The 21,421-nt window shown below is 45.2% G+C and overlaps 1 protein-coding gene across 1 annotated transcript in view; it reads right to left on the reverse strand.

The window, feature by feature from the left end:
- Positions 1-2,017: 2,017 nt before the first annotated feature.
- The window catches only part of EPHA10 (EPH receptor A10), a 1,402,205-nt gene continuing 1,382,801 nt past the window's right edge, over positions 2,018-21,421 (reverse strand). Inside the window, exons 16-17 of the mRNA XM_069223890.1 lie at positions 17,322-17,486; positions 2,018-2,920 (exon numbers count right to left, since the gene is read on the reverse strand). Of these exons, the coding sequence (XP_069079991.1) occupies positions 2,806-2,920; positions 17,322-17,486 (280 nt within the window). The 3' untranslated portion in view covers positions 2,018-2,805. The remainder of the gene's footprint in view (positions 2,921-17,321; positions 17,487-21,421) is intronic.

The raw sequence follows: 21,421 nt of genomic DNA on the forward strand, positions 1-21,421 counted from the left end.
TGGATTTTCAAAACAGATGCAAAAAGAAAACTTTGCAGTTCTCTTTTCAGTCATGGATGTTCTGCCTAATAAAAGATAGTGAAATTTTATATTTTCTACATAAAGCTGTCTTGCTGTCTTCTCTTCTAGCTATATGTAGGAATCACACATTGAAATGTGCGGCCCTGGAGGTCCACATCACCTACTCAAGGGCATTTGCAACTGCTTAGAAAATTATAGAATATGAACAGACTAATAAAGTAGGTGTAAATGAAGATGCAGAATGGCCATTTGAAAATGTTATCATGTCCTGTAAATGTGAAAGAATTTGAAATTGGAGACTACAATGTATGTTGAGATCCTCAGACTGAATTTGGGAGCAATGCAAGGTCATCAAGCAGAGAACACAGTGTGGACGATAGGTGGACTGAGCTGAATTTAGAAAACTTCCAACCTTCTCACTTTATATTTTTATGTTTGTTTGTGATTTAAATAAATAACCTCATCATTTGGGTATTTGTTTGATGAATGCTTGTGTCTTTATTTTATATAATGTTTTGCAGTGTCACTCATCAAAATTGCTTAGCTTGCGTCGGGATCATGAGTTCCAGTAATGGCTCATTTGATACTTCTGGATTACAGTAAAGATTGGGTCAGGGTCCCTGGATTCCAGCAAGTGGGGATCCAGAGAGGTCAAAAGATTGAGAAACACTGATCTACTGTATGCATGACTGTCGGGGCCAGGTATTTTTGGCAAGGTATTTTCTTCTGTAACAAAATCAGCATATTTTAGTAACGCTAACGAAGCAAGTCTAACAAAACTGCTTCAAACACAAGCTCTTTATTGTATTAAATAACTAAGAAGACAAATAAATAAATATATAAATCTATAAGTAAATAAATAAATGAATAAATTAATTAATTAATAAATATATGAGCTCTGATCATCGGTGCACGCAAGGAAAAAGTCCTCACTCCTCAAATGCTTGTTCTGTAGTAAAATACAGCCATAATCAGTGAGCATGCAAACTCGTCTAGACATAACCATCTGCGAAGAAAGGAATTCCGCCTGGTTCTCAACGTACAGCACACTTCTCTACCACAGGCTGGGAAACAGAGAGCCAACGTAGGTAAAAAAAAATTACACTGTGGCAAAACAAATGGAACAAATCCGTTTTGTATCACTTTCCTAACTGTGCCTTAAACAAGTGTTGTACTAGGTATGAAGGTATTTTGCCCTGTCTTTGCTTTGTTGACATAATAGTGAAACAAGTACATGCATTTACATATTCAAAGAGAGAAAAATGGGCCCAATTTGCTCCATATTTGTTTTAAAGTAAAGTAGTCAGAAGAAAAGTACCAAAACCGTCATGCTGAATTTCAACCGCAGTTCTAGTTTTCTTCCACTGCACAGGTAAATAGTTATAGGCATCTTGTGCTTCATAATATCTTGCTTTAGTTTCGCAATTGCTCCTTTCTTACTAATACCTTTATGAGATGTGGATTGTAGCAAAATGCAGCTGCTTCGCTACTTATCGAGGAAGAAGAAAAATAGTACAAAAGGTATGTGCGCCACTTTTCCCCCAATAGCGTCACAGGTACATGACCCGGAAGTGTTCGAGTGCACGTACACCCATGCTGGGGGCCACTCAATCAGTGTGAGTTACTGTAGCCTCGTCTGCACAATTCCCGGTGTACTGAGCTATTTCACTATCACAGTGCGATGGAAAGTGTGTTTGGGCTTACAGTGAAAATATTATACCTTCAATAACGGCATTTCTAGATCCTGCCAGCCCTAGGCCACTTCCTTCCACATTCTCCCTATCCATTAGCAGAATTACACATAGATTCCCCTTAAAATTGAGCTATTTTCCATTGCCATGTAAAGATAAATATATAAATACACATAATAATAAGTCCAAAATGCATAATTAAATAATAAATTCCCTGTAAACATGTCGAAAGAACTGTAAAAAAGGGGTGACGTCCCCACTGGGGGCAAAAGGCACTCTAAACTTCTTAATAAACACATATCTATACACATGCCTGGCATTTTTATTTCGTCTGCTTTCTGCAGCAGAGGGCAGCTCTGTTCTCATTTTCAGTGCAGCTTCTCCAGAGGAAAGGTCTAGTCGAATGACCTCTGCAAATGTATTTCAGTTTTTTCCAATCTATGCTGTTTTGCTGGAGATGTGGCACTTCACTCAGGCGACGAAAAGCATATTCCAGTTTTGAACGAGATAATGAGATAAAAAAGATTCTGAAAGTAAAAAAAAATCGACAAACATAACTCTCGTGTTTCAGCAACAGTTGATTGGCCACTCTCGCTCAAGAAGCAAATAGCAAAAGTGTTCTTTCTCCACCAAACCAAAATTAAACTAATACCTATTTTCAAATTCAACTAACTACTTTAGATTTCATATAAAATAGACGATTTTACGTTCATTTAAGAAAATGATGGCCACTGAAGGGCTGTTAAACTGATTTTACAACCAGTGCACCCATTTGCAGCAAACCCTGTATTCCTATTTAATGTAGAAAACGAAGTTTGTTCCGTGATCTTCCTCACATAAAATGATATTAGAAAAAAAAAAACGCTAGGTCAAAGTCTTCCCGACCTCGCGGGCAAGGGGGCCAGGGTAAGACATCACGTATCCGCCAACACTATTCTAGAAAGACTAGATCGGCTACTGCTCGGTGCTGCTCCCTCAAAGTTATCTCCATACAGGGATGGGTGGTTTGATCCATCCGTGGTTGAATTAGGGGCCTGCTCTCTTGTTTCTCCTGCGAGCTCCAGGTTAGTGTTCAGTCCGTGTGCTTTGCTCGTCACACTTGCACACCGCGTCCGTTCATTTGTATGACCTGCGCCCGTAGTGTCTGGATTCCGCTCAGAAGTGTCTTCTGATGTTCCAACGCTGTGATGCCCAAGCTCATAACATCTCTGCAAAGCAAAAAGAAGTTTGTCACGAGGTGCGTCATTATCTTAACCCACTAAAAGATTACTGTAAAAACGTTTCAAAATTACCGTAGACCAGAAAAGAAATAGATGAAACCATCCCCAAGCATGATATTTTTTCAGAAGGTTGTGGTTCAAATTTCAACTCATTTTTCGTCAACAAATTAAAGTGATGGTTGAATAAAAAGAGGCAAAGAAGAAATATCATGGTCTCCTTTTTCATTTTAAAGAAGCATAGACGCTGGTAATTGAACTATTCACTCAGACCAACACCTTGTGCCTATAATGATACTTTGGTAGCAGCATGTCATCACCTCTTGCTATCAAAGCTCTGACGTCTTACATGTACAGGAGGCTTGAAAGGTTCAGACTGGTGCAGGAAATTAATTTTGAAATTTGTTGAAAACAAGATGTGTAAGATTTCAGTTCTTTATTAAATAATATTGTATGTATTCCTTCTGCCTTTTGTCAACCCGTAGCCTTTTTTCTTCCTCATTTTTGATTTCAACTAAGGAATTGTTGCGTTGGCTCTCATTATGCTAATGAGACTGCTGCATTTGGGTGGCAGCCTCACTTGAACTGTGGGAACTTAGTCCCACACTAAGTGACAACTGTTGTCCTAATCCATTTCCGGCCAGCTAGCAGCACCTCATCTCCACCCAAGAGCAGGGATGATTTGTGGCAACTGGGCGCATGACATAATGACTTCTCAGGGAAATCATGGTGGATCAGATCTCATCCTTTTCTCTCAGTTACATTAGTCTTAAACATGAAAAGGCAAACAGAGGCAGGGAATGGTTCAATAAGATTTTTTGAATCAACTGCATCTATGATAAAATGGCATGAAATGCAATAATTATAATGATGAAATATGCTAGAAACAAAGTGGTGACAAGGAAAGTGAAACAAGGGAAAAGTCTCACCATACTGCCACTTATGCACACTATATGCAATTCCTACCTAAGCTATGTTAAAGCACAGCAGTATTAGCCCTCATCCGCCTTCCAGGATTGCCCATAGAGACACCATCCCCATGCGGACCAGTGAACCGGTGGTCTTAACAAACAGCTGTAATTAGGTCAAACAGCATGCAGTTGTGGTCTTCTGGCTGGAACCTCCCTCTAATGTTTGGAACAGAGAAGTGATTTTATAATAAAACAAATTACGTTGTGAGAAAATGTCCCCATGTAGAAATATGTGTGTTTCTGTGAATGTTAGAGACGCAGTGTACCACTTGTGCCAACAATCCTATCTCGCTGCAGCCTTGAGGAAAGTACAGAGTGAAAAGATTGTCATGCTACAGAATGTAATGCTTTCCTAGGCAAAACGACAACTAGATAAAGAAAATACAACACCACCACAAAAGTGTCTGATTCTAAAATAATAAAATGAAGCAGAGTAACATGTTACTAGCCTAAAGGGCAAAAGCAGCAGGCCTAGGTGCTAAAATAATGTGCCACGAGTCATCGCGAAAATGGCTGTACAACAGAAAGGTCTGTGTTTTTACCAAGCCCAATACAGATCAGGGCTATTGGTAGGATATGTTAAAATGTTTTTCTTTTGCATAACATCTGCATTGTGTTTGTGGCTTCATTGATGCTAGTAATTTGGTATTCCACTCGAAGGTGCCCTGTGAGGCATGGTCTTATGAGCGATCACCTGAATCTAAATCAATGAGTTCTTAAATTTAGTGCCACAGTTCCAATGAAAACTGGAAATGTTTCATCCATCTTAACTGTGCACATGTGTCTTTGACCATTTTGTCTGTGTCATCATGCAGTGGCCATGTATTCATGCTTCTGTTACCAATGGATTCACAGCAATCGTGAGTTGTCATAAATAGGTTCCCAGATATCATGCCACAGTGTTTTCATGTAATAACAATGTGGACCAAGAAATGTATTTCCTTGAGTCAAAAGCAGAAGAGCCCATGTAGGTTGCACCAGAGTTCTCCCTGGGTTAACACTTACTATCAGAGCCAATGGAGCTAATCATTTGATCTAAACCCACAGGAAGGTGGTCTGATGACTGTTACTCATGCCCAGTCTGAATTATTTGGACTCCTAATAATATGACACTTAATGGATTGGTAGGTGTACAATCAAAGAAAGGGGTAGGATGCAAAGACCTTCATGTGAAACTATGTAAAGCTAAGAACCTGCCAGCCGTAGATTTATGGAACACTGTGTACAGAAGGGATTGGAGAGGTATTCAACATCCATCAGTACAGTGCTGTTCTGTGGGTGGTTATTAAGTGGGTAGCCTGAATAATCCTGCCTGGTTTGTGGGAGGACTGCAAGACATGAGATCGGTGACCAGTATACTGCATCACTTATATTGATTGTCTGTCAGAATATCATATACAGAAACATGGTCTGACACACCAATTAAATAATGTGTCCTACATATTGTATAGAAAAAAAACCAATTTGGTGTAGATTTTCTACTATAAACTGCAAATGGCTGATATTTTTGTAGATGGCATCTGGGACACAATTTATCTGTCAAACGATATTCTGGTATCACTATAGCTTTCCTGACTAAACTTTGCAAATTTCTGAAAGTTCGGTTGGAAAATCGAGGAGTAGTGCCACGTTCAGTTCCAACAACCTCCAGAGCATTCAAAATCCTTCAACCTGCTTAAAGTTCTGCAACTCAAGCACTCGCATAGCTCATTGATTCACACAGTGTACTTATTGGAAACATGCTTATGATGGCCTATGCTGAAGAGGTCTGAGCTTCATGAAACACCAATATGTAATGACAATTTGTTCACAGTGGTACAACTAATCTTTGTTGAGTTTCTTTGCAGTCAGTATCTGATACATGTTTCATTTTCATGAATATTTCTAGAATCCTGCATTCTTTATGCATTTAACTGTCTTGCTTTTCAAAGAATTGAACCCTTACCCCCAGCCTACTCCTCACAGTAATTATTAAGCTTCTAGTGGTGCACTTCTGGATGAAAAAAGGAAACTATAGAGAGATTTTTTTGTGTACCACGCCAGGGCTTTTCTCAAAAGGATATATTGTGGGGTATCCTACCAAATATTTTGTAGTTTAGCAAACCATGGACAGAATGCTTCAGAATATTGCATTTAAGCTCTGTATCTTCCAAGTGAACCCTTAATAATAATGTAACCTTCCAAGCAGTAACACACCTGATAGCCTAACCTGAGTTCAAACCATATGCTTGCTTTCAAGTACACTGCATATGTGAGACTGAAGGGCACACTCAATTGCAGAATTCCTCTATGTGGAAAGTGTTCATAAAAGTAAAGCAGAAAAGGCAGGGACTCTGCTTGCTCTGTACTGCATAGAATGTGCTCACCAAGTTTCCTGTTTCTTCCTCGCTTTGTCTAAGCCTAACAGACAGCTTGTCAGGCTGAACATTTAAATGGAAAAATCAGAGACCTGTGTATGAGAGCCACAAGAGTGTCTGTCTCTGCCTAACCTTTGTCTCTTTCCTCAAATGCTTTATTTTTTGATCTGCTCTCTCACTCCTGCTTCTGGCTCCAACTGCTGCTCTTGCACCAAATAAAATGTGATAAAATGCATCTTAAGCTCAGAAGGGTGGCTGAGCCGTTTATTGGTACTATGGATCATGGCTCTAGTAAAGTACTTGATGGTACTCAAGCTAGTAGAAATGTGCAATAAATCTTGGATTACTGCTTCCCTTCTTCCTTATTGGAAGCATGCATTCATAATACATTTACCTAAAAAGCCATCCATCTTAGAGAACTATAGGCCTGTCACCTTGCTCCCACACTGAACCAAAATCATAGAAAGCAAGTTCGATCTTCAATTCACCTACTTCTTGGAAAGGAACCAACTAATAGATGAACCTCAATGCAGGTTTAGAAGACCTTTCCATTGTACGTAGACTACCCTCCTTTTGGTAGCAGAGGAGATCTGCAAAATTGTGGTCTAGGACAGATCTGTGTCCCTGGTACTGTTGGGCTTCTCTACATGAGTTTTTTTGCTCATCCAGTACTTTTAGAAAGGTTGAGGAACACCTGAATATTGGGTCTGGCATTGGACTGGATTTAGTACTTCTTGGGTTGAATATCTAAATATGTTTTCTTTTCCCCTTTTAAATGCTTCTGCACGGATCATCCTAAATATCATCCGACAAATCTCGATGAAGCCTCTTCTGCCTTCTCTCTATTGACTCCCTATCTGGCAAAGATGTACTTTTGAGGCTCTCTGCCTATCATTCAAAGCGATACAATGGATGGGGTCCCAGCTATCTTTCGAACAAGATCCACCTCTACTCCCCTGCTCATACTTTGTGTTTTTTTTATACTAAGCAACTTCAGGTCCAAAAATATAGATGCTGCTGTACTGGGGATCGCTCTTTCTTTTACAAAACAGCCAAAGTCTCTATGCCAGTTGGACTCAGGCTATCTTCTGATTACTCTACTTTCAAAAAGCCTTTAGAAACCAGGCTGTGTAAGCAATTGTAGTACTCTTGTCATATCTATCAGATATCCAGTGCCAGAGCTTATTTTTCATGGGGTAACAGGGCACTTCATAAATGCTACGTATTTATTCATTCAATTGGAAATCCACCCAATCTGTCCAACGAGGTAATGATGGCAAGTTGTTTTCTTGATTCTTATTTACTCTTCTTTCATCTTAAAACACAGTTTCAGCAAACCAAGGAAAACATTGACAACTAAATATTTAGTCTTAATTCCACAGTGATTGTTTTTTGATTCAACAATCTTTAAATTTACAAAAGTTTAAAGTAAAACTATTGGGAAATCAATCAATCACATTTCCAGTGGGAATCATTATTAAAGTGGATCCTAGGGAGCTGGACCAAATATTATGTAACAAATGTAGTTCTCACTGCCTGTTACAATTCCATCATTTCGCCTCTGGGGGACGATTTACATGGACCATCTGTATCATTGTAATCACATTTAAAACTCATCTAAAGTCCCTCTCCGACTCCTGCCTGCTTCCCATTTCAATCATGTATGCAATTAAAAACCTACATTTGCTTCCATGGGCTTCAGGTTCCATAATCCACTGCCTAATATTCAATAAAACCTGAAATCTGCTGTCTATTGTTTTTTATGACAGTAGTCCTACTATTCCTCAGCACTGGATTCTCTCTTGCAGGGCTTGTGAAAGGCTGGAATTGCATACACATGTGACCAATCTTGTGCAGTAAAGCCATGTGACTCCACCCTAGTCTTGCTGCTGCCTGGAGATGCTTATAGGGTGCCATTTACTGAAGCTCCTTGTTTGTGCATTGATGTTTTATCCTTTGTGTACCAGACCTCTTGTTGGCTTGTTTTCCAGTCCAATTCCTGCCTTGCTTCAGCCAAAGACTGTGTCCTGTTTTTATGCAGCCTGCTACACATTTTTAAGCCCTGCTTGCTTTTGCTTAGTTCATTGTCTGGCTTTTTTCTAAAACTGTTACAGCCCGTGCGCTGCTCCCTGTCTAGTTGTTACTAGTTTGTTCTTTCTTTTCCTGCTATTATTTTCCCTTTACTTAGTCCTTTTGCTTCCACCATAACATTTGTATTTTCTCTTCAGAGTCTTCCATTTCCCTCCAGTTTATAGTCCCTTTCTCTGTGATTCTTATGCAGTCTCTATTTCTCTTAAAGTTCAAGTCTCTTGCTTCTTAAAGTTCCAAGGCCCCTTGTGTTCGACTTACCTGTTTTCCAGTTTCTCCTTGAATACTCTACTCCTGGCTATTTGCTGCTGCTCTTAGGTTCATGCTCGGTAGTTTCCTCTTGGGCTATTGCGTCTAGTAAGTGTACTGTTTAGACCTCACCTTTGTGCCCTAAAGGTCCAGAAACAGAATCACTTCTGCTGCCTCCCTTAAATGGGGCTTGCAGCGTGACTAAAAGTAATCTGCACAGAGGCATTGATAGTCCTGTTGCTGTGGGAAGGTCTGAATCTTACCTTTCTACAACCCTAGTGGTAGGTAACCTAGAATGTTTGTGTATTATTGATCCATTCCCTTGTTTGTTCATGCTAGGTTGCCAGCCTTCTCTATCCTGTTCCTGTTCTTTACTCTATATCTGTTCTTTCCTGTTGTATGTATTTATCTGCTCCTCCGCTTCGGTATACTACACCCAAAGGGAGACATTGTGTGACCTTGAGGGGTGCTCCACCCTCAGTTCCTGTTGCTGCCCAGAAGGATTGCACTGCAGTGATAGTCCTGATAATCAATTTATTTAATTTGGGGTGTAAGAGGAATAAGGACTCCGAAGCAAATGCAAAGTGAAAACATGATACATGGAGTAGAGAATAAAGGTAGCCAAAGTATAAAATGTGAGAACTGCAAAGCATGTACATTTTTGGTCATGATGCATTTCACATGTTTCTTTTTTTCTACTCATGGCAGAATATTACATTGAAGAATAAATAAAACATTTGGTACTGAAAATTGAAAAAGTGGTAAATAGGGTTTATAAGTAAAATGTTGTACCATCACTAATGTACCATCCGTCTTCCTTCCAAATTAAGTATTATTGATAACAAATTTCTGATTTTATAGAAATATTGTTAAAAAAAACAGAATGAGTCCAAACTAGCTCTGAATGAAAACAAAACCAAAGACTCAGCAATCTAGTTTTGCCTGTGTCTACATAAACATGCTGCAATAACAAATGAAACTATAAAATATAGGATACACATGATATCATGAACGGTTTTGAAAATAAAGGAATGGACTTGTGTTTTAAATTTCATTTTTACACATATAAAAGCCAGATTTAGTATTGTAAATCATTCCTCAGTTACTTATTTTTTATAACCAATTTTATTACGTTGAACAGTACACAATATCATCCACTGAAAATTATAAATAAGTCACATAATCATTATGATCCATAGCACGAAATATTTACATTCCTGCATCATAGTTATACAGTTAACATCGGTAGTCCATAGTACGCACACCATTTACCCCTTATTTTCTCATGTTTCCGGGGACAGCCATGGGCTTCATAGATTGGCTGCTCCTGGTGCAGACATATGCCGTGAGGGGAAGGAACAGACCTTGTGAGTTAATCATCAGGGAACCATAAATTGTCGAAATCGCACCCTGAACTAATTTTCCTATCAGTAGTTTCGCCTCCAGTGAGCTATATTCAGGAATCTGCTCAGATGCGGGGAGGTGGGCAAGCAATGCATGGCGCAGTTGAAGAAAGCAAAAGAACTGGGTGCAAGACAGATCATAATGATCAAGAACGGCAGCTCTTAAAAGGATACCAAGGACCCATCTTGGAGAGCATTGGCTAGATATGTAATACGTATTTGGTCCCAGTAGGAGAAGCCCTCTAGGTGTGCCCCTTGTCTTAGCCATGTACCTCCCTGTAATGGTGTCATGTCTGTGAGTCAGCGAGTCCACTGCATAAGGTGCAGGGCCACTCTCCAGCAGAGCAGTGACACTTGGGTACAGGATGGCGTTGTGGAAGGTATGGGACTGCCATAGAGTAGGTCAAGGAGCCCATGGAGGCCTGGGTGGTGTAGTTCTGGCCTGTATGCAGGATGATCCCATCCTCCAACACACCACTCATTTACCGGGACCAGATGCGGCGCAAGGCAGTAGTCATATAAATCTGGGATGTCAAGGCCTCCATCAAACTTCAATTTACGAGCTGAGGGGAAAGCCACCCGATGACTCCCATTTGCCCAAATGAATAATGTCGATTTCATGGTAAGTGACCAAATCTATGTAAGTGGAATTGGATCCAGATAGTTTGCCAGGAATTAAAGGCATCGGGGGAGACACATAATTTTAAAGACTGCAATACTCCCCAAGGGATTCAGTAGTAGATGGGACCAAACACAAAGATCTTGATCCAGTGTTGAGGCAAGAGGGCAGAAATACAGGGGCCGTGCCAAGTCTGGAATGGTGGAGGTATGGATCCCTAGGTATTTGAAGGAGTTGTGCCTTAAGGAATTGTCAGGATACCAGATTCAGCCGACTTTTTGGGTTTTATACACAGACCAGATACCTCAGAATAGAGTTGAAGAATCTCTAGACATCTAGGACCCAATATTTACGGTTCACTGAGGAAAGGTAGAACACCGTCTGCATAGTGGGCAATCTGGTCCTCTACACTACCTCCCCACCGCAGTCCCTGAACCCATGCATCATATTGCATTAGGCATGCAAATGGTTCAGGGGACAGCCCTGTCATGTCTCTCTGCAGATTGGGAAGGACAAGGACAAAATTCCACTCACTCAAACCTGTGCAGAGAGGGTTCTATGTAGAAGTCCCACCAAGCCACAAAATGTGGGTCAGAAGTCCACCTGCTGGAGAACGGCCTCAAGAAATGACCACAAGAACGTGTCAAACACTTTGTGGAAGTCAATAAGAAGTAGGGCTAGATTTTTGATTAGCCGGGACACCTGAGAGTGGGCCAACTGCACTTTTCGGATACAGTGATGGGTACTTTTACCGGGCATTAAGTCACATTTGTTTGGATGGATGAGGTAGGTAAGAGTTTGGACCAATCTATTTGCCAAGTCCTTTGCACAGATTTTAATGGCTGTGTTAATAAGAGAAATCGTCCGGTATGAGGAACAATTTTTGGCTGGCTGACCACTACAACGGCGATATCAAAATACTAGGGGAACAAACCACTCTTTAGTGCCTCAGTACAGAGGGCCAGCAGATGAGGGGTCATTATTTTCCAGTAGTGCTAAAGAAATTGATGGGAAACCCATTGGGTCCCTGGGTCTTGCCAGGGTGAAGATTTGTTATAGCCTGTCCAACTTCCTCTGCTGACAGTGCTGGATCTAGTTCTTGAGCCAAGAAAGAGGAAATAGATATCAGAATCACATCCCTTAAAAGGAGGTACGCATGTTCACTAGGTGGGGTTGGACATGCCGCATATAAATCCTAACAAAAGGCTGATAATGTTTGGGTGACTGCGGGCAGTTCCTTGCGAAGGACACCTGAAGAGTCGCTAATAGTTGGGACCGCACTACTAGCAACCTCTCTTGTTGCTAACCAGTACAGTAGCTTGCTTCACTTATCTAGAGAGACGTATACCCACTGGGTGGATGCCCTTCAACATTGCTGAGCCTCTTCCAAGGAGATTGACGGAGCTTAGATCGCACCATCTATGAATGGCGCACCACCTCCCCGATCTCGCACCACCGGCGTGCAGTCCTACGGCAAGGATCTGTGCTTCTATTTGTGTGACCTGAGCCTGTCACCGTAGCTCTTCATTTAACACATAGGGGGTTATTCTAACTTTGGAGGAGGTGTTAATCCGTCCCAAAAGTGACGGAAAAGTGACGGATTTACCACCAGCCGTATTACGAGTCCATTATATCCTATGGAACTCGTAATACGGCTGGTGGTATATCCGTCACTTTACCGTCACTTTTGGGACGGATTAACACTCCTCCAAAGTTAGAATAACCCCCATAATCCTTAAAACTGCCCTGTAATGTAGGCTCACTAGTCACACATGGGGTCCCCGTAGATGAGACCGAGCCCTCACTGTGTTGGAAGAAGGTGCATAGCTCCTGCTCCACAAAGTCTAAGCAGTTCCGGTCAGTTAAGTTCCACACACTGAATCTCCACATTGGGCTATGGGTGTCATCCTGGGGTCCTCACTCAAGAAGGAGAGGAATATGATCCAAGATGTCCCTATGTACAATCCAAACAATGTGCAATTGCCTATGGAGTCTGCCCATGCATTATGGCACGTGGATTGAGCCACCGAGTTTGGTCGCAAAGTGCCTGATGTATCTGTCACGTTTTCAGGGACCACATTAAAATCCCCACCAACTATAGTCACCCCCAGCAGCAGCACCATCCCTAAGGATCATATTGCAAACAGAGTGGATTGCAGAACGTGTGGGGGGAACATATCGAACACAAAGTTGAATTGCATAGTTTCCAAATGGCCCTCAACACCAATGTATCGGCTCTGGGGATTGGCGTGTATTGTGAATCCTGCCAATGGAAAGGTTATGGTTATGGAACTTTGAGAGTGGCCTGCATGGTATCCTAATCACCACAGGAAAGGACCCAGGAAAGGACAATGAACTCCCAAAAGCTGTTTCTCCTGGAGGAAGATTACTTCTCGGTTATACCTCTTGATGTACCACAGAACCACAGATATTTTAATGCAGTCCAGGAGGCCATTTACATTCCGGGAGATGGTTCTAATCATGTGGAAGAAGAGCCACAGGGATGCGAAGGGGCTCAATACGCCCCTTAACCACGGTGAAAATGATGTATAATGGTACAAGATTTCACTATGTGCAGTCTTGCAGTGGAGAATGGGTGTGATGCTTGGCTGCAAGTAAAGCAAAGAAAAATAACATCTGCATTTAAAGCAACATACCCCCTCCTGTGTCCCCCTCCCCATACTTCCTACCTTGCAGCATCCGTCACCCCTATAAAGCAAATGTTTAGGCAAACATGGGGAGAATCAAAAGGCATACGGTCTGGAGCTCCATTTGCCTTTGCAAGGATACTTTGCCTGACAGCAATGTTCAACAAACGAGAGAGGAGTCCTCTGTGTATAGTAAGTTGAAAGAAAATGTCTCAAGAGAAGGCATCATTTAACCTCAACACAACTCAGTCACCTGATCACTAATAATACACTTTCAAGGCCAGACTGGCCTTGCCCATTTTTTACTTCAGATCCAAATCAGCATAATAGTCCTAGTAGTGTCAATGTAAGGCAGTCAATGCAGGGAGTCTGGGTGGCTCTCTGTAGAGGGAGATTCCAGCAAGATGACCACGACTGTATGCTGAGTGCTTTGCTGAAGCTGCTTATGACTACAGGCCTCTTGCTCAGGTATGAGGGATGATGTCTTTCCAGGGGAACCTGAAGGGCAGAATTAGAGCTTAACATGCTGTGCTCTAACATAGCGTAGGTAGGAACTATTTTAATGATCTTAGTGACAATATTATAATGTTATTTTTATGTTTCACTCTCCTTATCACAATTGTAATCCTGTCATGCGTCATCGTCCTAGTTATTGCAATTCATGCTTTATTATCTAAGAAACAGTTACTTCAATAAAACCTTATTGAACTTTACTCTGCCTCTGATTGTCCTTGCATATGTGAGACTAATGTAACTGAGAGAAATGGATGAGATCTGAGTGACTAGGATTTCCCTGAGGAGTCAATTGTGTCATGTGCTCGGTTGCCCAATCATCCCTGCTCTAGAGTGGAAATGAGGCACTGCTAGTTAGCTGGAACAAAACCCGAATTAGGTTGACAGGTGTCACCTGTAGTGGGTTCAGATTCAGCGCAAGTGATTCTGCCGCCCAAATCCAGTAGTCTCATTAGGATAATGAGAGCCTACGCGACACGGCTCTCTGTAGATTTGAAGATCGCCAGGGTGTCAGAAGGGGAGGTATCCTAATCTGTAGGTGGTAGCACTTTGCCAGCTGGAGATGGCCTTTCCAAGGCTACCCTCTCACCCCGTGGTGACTTAGTTTTCCAGGATCTATTGTGTCACCTGCGGGGCTCCTGGGCAGGACGCGGTGGAGGGCGCTTCCTCACTTCAGCTCCCCCTGTGTCTGCTGCTCCCGACTGGCGCAATGGCTGTTGCTCTGTCACCCATTCCCAAGCTTATTCAGAAGTGCAAAAAAAGTGAAGGAGGCAAAAATTACTTTGAGCAAGGCGGGAAAAAGGAGCATGTAGGGTATGTTCTGTTTTACCTCCTCAAAGGACCAGTGACATTGCTGAACTGCCTTGGTATAATCTGGGAAGATCAAAATGTCTGCATTAGTGTGCTTCATATCAGGCTGGGTCCAGGCCTCATGGAGAATGGCATTGCAATCTCGATGGTTGAGGAAACGTGCCCCAACAGGATGGGAAGGGGCCCTAAGGGGAGGCTTCTTTGTCAGCGCTCATTGTGCTGGCTCCACGATGAAACAGCGGGACAACTTGTCATCCAAAACCAATGATCGTAACCAGGCTTCCAAGTGATCAAACATGCTGGTTTCCTCAATTCCTTCTGGCAAGCCAATGAGGCGCAGATTGTTCCTACATGAGCGGCTTTCAGTATTTTCCACTCGATTATCCAGACAATAGTTGGGAAACTAGTCGCTTAAGGGTCGTCATCTCATTTTCAGTCATTGATATCTGTGTCTCAGGCTCCGTGACCCCTTTGACCACCTTGCAGAGATCCTGTTGCAGAAGAGAGAGGTCAACACAGATGCCATCTACTTTGGATTCTACCACTTCCCTGGAGTCCTGGATCGCCCTGAGGATGGCGTCATGTCCCCCTAGGGCTAGGTCGGTGGGTTCAGTGGTGTCTCCCCGTTGCACTCTTACTATCCACTATGGATGTGGTATATTTGACCATCTTAGTTTGGACAGCTTTTGACTGCAAGGATTTGTCACGCCCGTCACCGGGTGAAGAAAAGTGGCACAAAATGTGGAGCAAAAGGACGTTGAGGAGTCCGCCTGCTTACCAGGTGGCAGCACGAGCAGCCTGCTCCAAGAGAAGCAAAAGACGAGTCTTTTAGGACTTAATGCACTCACATCTGGTGAATCCGTGTGACGGAGCAAACAGAAGCATGCTGCACCAACCTGCTTGCCCAGGGCAGCACGAGCAGTCGGTGGGGGGTGTAGTAGCATGCGGGACCCTCAGGGGGTGAGGGAGTCCCCCCAACACCACCAATTGCGCAAAATTAAATGAGCGGGAAATCTATCAGTGTAGAGTGATCCTCTAAGGCCATCAGTGTCTCCTCATAGGCATCCGCAGGAGGTAGTGGCTATGTATGGCAAGGTGTCTCTGCAGGCAAAGCCACTCAGGCCCCTAAGCAGGTCCCACAGTGTTACAGAGGTCTGTGCAGACTTAATATGTCTGCAGACTCAGTGAGCGCCCCCAAGAGTGGAGAAATCAGGGGGGGCAATTAGTGTGAGTCAGATGGGGAGGCACCACCGCTCCCAATTATGTGGCACACTGGGTTTGTGCAAAAGGCCTCAAATGGTGATCAGCTTCTCTCTGCTGGGCCCAGCAAGTCTCGGCAGCACCAGGTCAGATTTCCCCCCTGCCGCAATGTGAATCAACAAAAAGCACATAAGTTTGAGAGGGCCCCTTGTTGCCCCCAGGACGTCTCCTTTACCCACCAACCCAAGGCCGTGCGAAGCCCCAGGACTCCAACCAGGCCTTCTAGTTTGATGTGCAGCTGTTCCTGCAGTCGTGAAATGACCAAGTTACAGAGCACGCCAGAGTTGCAGAGCTGGGGGGCCACAAGGAGCACAGCCAGCATGCGGGGGCACCTCCTCTATCTCCCCACTCAGGGCAGCCCGGGTTCACTCTGCATTTCATATGAGGGAAACAGATCCTCTTGCATCTCTTTGGCTGCACTCCTCCCTGTGTCAGACCGTGGCAGTGCTCCACTATGCCATGCCCTACCCTCGTTAGTGCCTGCCTCTCGCTGAGAAGGCTCATGCTCCTCACGCGCCTCCACCAGGCCAGTGAGCCTCTGCAGACAGGCCCAAAGAGCCCAGTTGATTTCCCCCATCACAACTTCAGGAACTGGCAAAAAGGAACACCATAGCCCCCATCTTGCTTATCGCTCGGCTCCCGAGCTGAGTATGCCGAATCTTCACCACCACCATTACCACAATTCCGGGGCGGTCTGGCAAAAGAGGGTCAAAATTACTGCTGTCAGGCAGGATTTCCATGGACTTTGAACAGGGGAAGGGAGCTCTGTTAAAAGTTGACCGCCATCTTGGCCTCCTTGCCCACGCCCCCATCCTCAGTTCTATATTGTGAGGAAGTTTAGGACTACAGTTCCATTTTATGGCTGGATAAAATACATGACTTTGTAAGAGATTCTATTGTTGTAAGTGTGACATGATGGGTGGGTATGGGTGTTCCAGAGTTTGGAAATGTGTGTGGCTTTGAGGATGCTGACAAGCATTTGCAGTGCTTTGGAGATCCTATTTATCCACTCAAATACACCTAGGGGTGCACAATGCTGGCACTGGTGTGCGTAATGAATGCGAAAGTGCCAAAATATCCACATATTTTTGGGTAATATAAGCAAAATGCATTCAACTCATGGAGAAATGTTTTTGGGGACAGAAAAAAGAACGTTATGGTGCATCTATACTGCAAGAAAAGTCTAAAACCAGCAGATTCCCATCTGCATAAACCCAACCAGTTTAGGATAAGACACAAACATTGAAATCTATGATTGTCATAGATTTCTATGCGTAAATGAATTAATTTTCCTACACCAATCAAAAAAATCAGTTTATGAAGAAGTGCAAACCTGTAGCTTGCAGTTATTTACAGTGAATCACGACCTAAATTACTACTAAACAGAATGCCACTTACAAATGGAAGACACATGCACGTTTTTATCTCAAGGAAGCAGTTGAAAAATATATGCTTATTGAAAATGTTTACTTACTGGACTGTCATCCTAGCCACTGACTCTAGGTAGCAGTAGCCCGCCGCACTGAAGTTGTCTTTATACTTCCCCATCTCGATTGCCTCCAACCACTCCCCTACTGAGTTGAAAGAGGGGAACGTGTTGAATGTGCGTTCAATGAGAGGAATGGCCGTGCTGTGTGGTCTACAAAAAAAATAATAAAAGGAAGGTAAAAGCAAATATTAGAATACCAGTATGTACACCAACTTAGAAGAAAATATCACCAACTCCACAGATTATTTTGTAAGGGGTGGGAATCATTTTGCAAACACACTGACACATAAACACTTTAGTCATACAGTGAGTTGATAGCTCAGGGTAAATCTTTAGACTCTTTAAAGTTCTTAAAACACCTGCCTGTGAACTCTCTTAATTAGCAGAAACCTAATGAAACCTGGGTGTCATTTAAATGGTTGTGTGGGTAGCTTGTGCTATCAGTGTTTTGGTATTTGACATCCCTGACACTAAAAAACAAAGCAGAATTAATGCTTTAAACCTGGAGTTGAGCTCCTTGCCTGATCAACAGCCACAGAAGTGGATGCTCATAAAAATAAGATAGAAAAACTTTTGATCACAACAATCTGCGGTTACCTACCACCACCAGAATGTATATTGAGTTGTTGAAATGTTCTATGTATGCAGAGTATTACTGCACCCATGTGAGGGAGCGACCTCTGACCTGTTTTTGGTCTAGAGCTCGCCCCCCACGTCCACAGCACCACCTTGCTGTCTCATGCCCCTGACCCCCGCCCACGCTGCTGCTAGCGTGTTCGAGGCCCGAGGCTCTCTGCCGCTTTTCGACGTTTCTGTAAGTGTTTTTTCCACTTTTCAGCGCCTTGCCTCCTTGCGCTCTTGCCCCCATTTGTGCCCCTTCTGATTGCTGTATTCCGATTGTATTTTGTGCCATTTATCGTATTTTGTGACTGTTTTTGACTTGTGCCTTACTTTTGTTATTGTGCCTTGTTTTCCTGGTTTTCGCCCCTTGTGGGCTCCCCCTTGCCGTTTTCTCCCTGCCGCTGCCTCCCCGCGGCCCGCCCCCCTCGCGCCCCCATTCGCCGCTCCCTCCCGCCTCCCAGCTGCTCCTCCCTCCCCCTCCCTTCTTAATGGCTGGTGCTGCGCGTCGCGAGTGAGCGACCTCTGACCTGTTTTTGGTCTAGAGCAGGCCCCCCACGTCCGCAGCACCACCTTGCTGTCTCGTGCCCCTGACCCCCGCCCATGCTGCTGCTAGCGTGTTCGAGGCCCGAGGCTCTCTGCCGCTTTTCGACGTTTCTGTTAGTGTTTTTTCCACTTTTCAGCGCCTTGCCTCCTTGCGCTCTTGCCCCCATTTGTGCCCCTTCTGATTGCTGTATTCCGATTGTATTTTGTGCCATTTATCGTATTTTGTGACTGTTTTTGACTTGTGCCTTACTATTGTTATTGTGCCTTGTTTTCCTGGTTTTCGCCCCTTGTGCGCTCCCCCTTGCCGTTTTCTCCCTGCCGCTGCCTCCCCACGACCCCGCCCCCCTCGCGCCCCCATTCGCCATTCCCTCCCGCCTCCCAGCTGCTCCTCCCTCCCCCCTCCCTTCTTAATGGCTGGCGCTACGCGTCGCGAGTGAGCGACCTCTGACCTGTTTTTGGTCTAGAGCTCGCCCCCCACGTCTGCAGCACCACCTTGCTGTCTCGTGCCCCTGACCCCTGCTGCTGCTAGCGTGTTCGAGGCCCGAGGCTCTCTGCCGCTTTTCGCCGTTTCTGTAAGTGTTTTTTCCACTTTTCAGCGCCTTGCCTCCTTGCGCTCTTGCCCCCATTTGTGCCCCTTCTGATTGCTGTATTCCGATTGTATTTTGTGCCATTTATCGTATTTTGTGACTGTTTTTGACTTGTGCCTTACTTTTGTTATTGTGCCTTGTTTTCCTGGTTTTCGCCCCTTGTGCGCTCCCCCTTGCCGTTTTCTCCCTGCCGCTGCCTCCCCGTGGCCCTGCCCCCCTCGTGCCCCCATTCGCCGCTCCCTCCCGCCTCCCGCCTCCCAGCTGCTCCCCCCTCCCTTCTTAATGGCTGGCGCTGCGCGTCCGCGCCCGTCCGCGCCTGGACCGCGCCCAGCGCCACCCCCCCTGGTCCCCACGCCCCCCGCACCACCAGCCTTCGCTACTCGGCCAGCAAGCTCCTCGCCCTTAACCCTGGCTCCTCCACAGCCTGCTTCCAGGCCACTCCGAAGCACACCAAAAGACCCTTCTCCTGCCGCACCTGGAACTTCACCTGTAACAGAACAAGGAAGCCTGCAACAACCAACACCAACCACCTCCACTGCATCCTCCTCAACACAGGCTCCGCACGAAAGCACGCCATCGAGCTCTGGGACCTGCTCGACACCACCGCCCCTGACGTAGCCTTCCTGACCGAAACCTGGTGGAACGACTCCTCGGCCCCTGACATCGCCATCCCTGACGGCTACAAGATCACCAGAAGAGACCGCACCAACGGAATCGGTGGAGGAATAGCCATCGTCCACAAATCCACCCTCAAGATCCACACCCACACGGACGACACCCTCAAGACAGCTGAACACCTTCACTTCCAGATCCACACGGACCCCAACACTACCCTCAGAGGAACTCTCATATACCGACCTCCAGGACCAAGACCCCCCTTCAGTGACACCATTTCCGACCTCGCCAGCACCCACGCCCTTGCCTCAACGGACTACATCCTCCTTGGAGACCTCAATTTCCACCTGGAGAACAACAATGACGCCAACACCGCATCACTGACCACCATCATCTCCAACCTTGGACTCAGACAACTGGTCAACACACCCACCCACATCGCCGGCCACACATTAGACCCACTCTTCACTGCAAGCAACCACATCTCATTCAGCCACACCACCGAACTCCACTGGACCGACCACCACTGCGTCCACTTCACATTCAAGAAAAACACCGAACACCACCGCACACCACAACCGCCGCACCGCCGCTGGGGAAAAGTTACCGAAGACCAACTAACCAGCACCCTCGCCAAGAACCCACTGACCGACCCCACCGACCCGGACTCCGCCGCCATCAACCTCCAACAGTGGATCCTCAACTGCGCCAACACCCTCGCACCACTCAAGAGGCCCACCGTCAACCAAGAAAAGAAAAAAGCAGCCTGGTTCACAGACGAACCGATCACCTCCAAACGCACCTGCCAGAAACTCAAGAAAAAATGGCTGCTCGAGCGCACACCCGACAGCCTAGCAACCCACAAGGAAGCCACCCGCAAGCACCACCAACTTATCCGACTCGCCAAACGCTCCCACTTCCCAGAACGCCTAAACAACAACGCACACGACAGCAAGGAACTCTTCTGCATCGTAAAGGAGCTCTCCAACCCCAACGCCAACAACGTCCCACCATCCCAGAAACTCTGCGACGCACTCTCCACCTTTTTCTACCAGAAAATCGCCGTCAACGACGACAGCCTCAACACCACACCTCTGCCAGACCCCACCCCCGAAACTCCTCCTACGCCAACCGCCTCACCACCTGGACCCACGTAGATGACGCCGAAACCCGAAAGACCATGAACTCCATCCACTCAGGATCCCCATCAGACCCCTGCCCACACCACGTCTACAACAAAGCCGACTCCACCATCGCCACCCAACTTCATAAGATCATCAACCTTTCCTTCGACACCGCAACCTTCCCGGACAGCTGGAAGCACGCCGATATCCAAGCCCTCCTCAAGAAACCCAAGGCTGACCTCAACGACCTAAAAAACTTCCGCCCGATCTCCCTCCTCCCCTTCCCAGCAAAGGACATCGAGAAGATCGTCAACGCCCAGTTCACCCACTACCTCGAAGACAACTCCATCCTAGACCCCTCCCAATCCGGATTCAGACGCAATCACAGCACCGAGACTGCACTCCTCGCCGCCACAGACGACATCAGACAGCAAATGTACAACGGCAAAACTTCAGCCCTCATCCTCCTAGACCTATCCGCCGCCTTCGATATGGTCTGCCACCGCACCCTACTAACTCGTCTCCACGAAGCCGGAATACAAGACAAAGCCCTCAACTGGATCTCCTCTTTCCTCTCCGGCAGTACCCAGAGAGT

This window comes from Pleurodeles waltl, chromosome 3_1, assembly GCF_031143425.1.
Source record: "Pleurodeles waltl isolate 20211129_DDA chromosome 3_1, aPleWal1.hap1.20221129, whole genome shotgun sequence".
Taxonomy (NCBI): Eukaryota; Metazoa; Chordata; class Amphibia; order Caudata; family Salamandridae; genus Pleurodeles; species Pleurodeles waltl.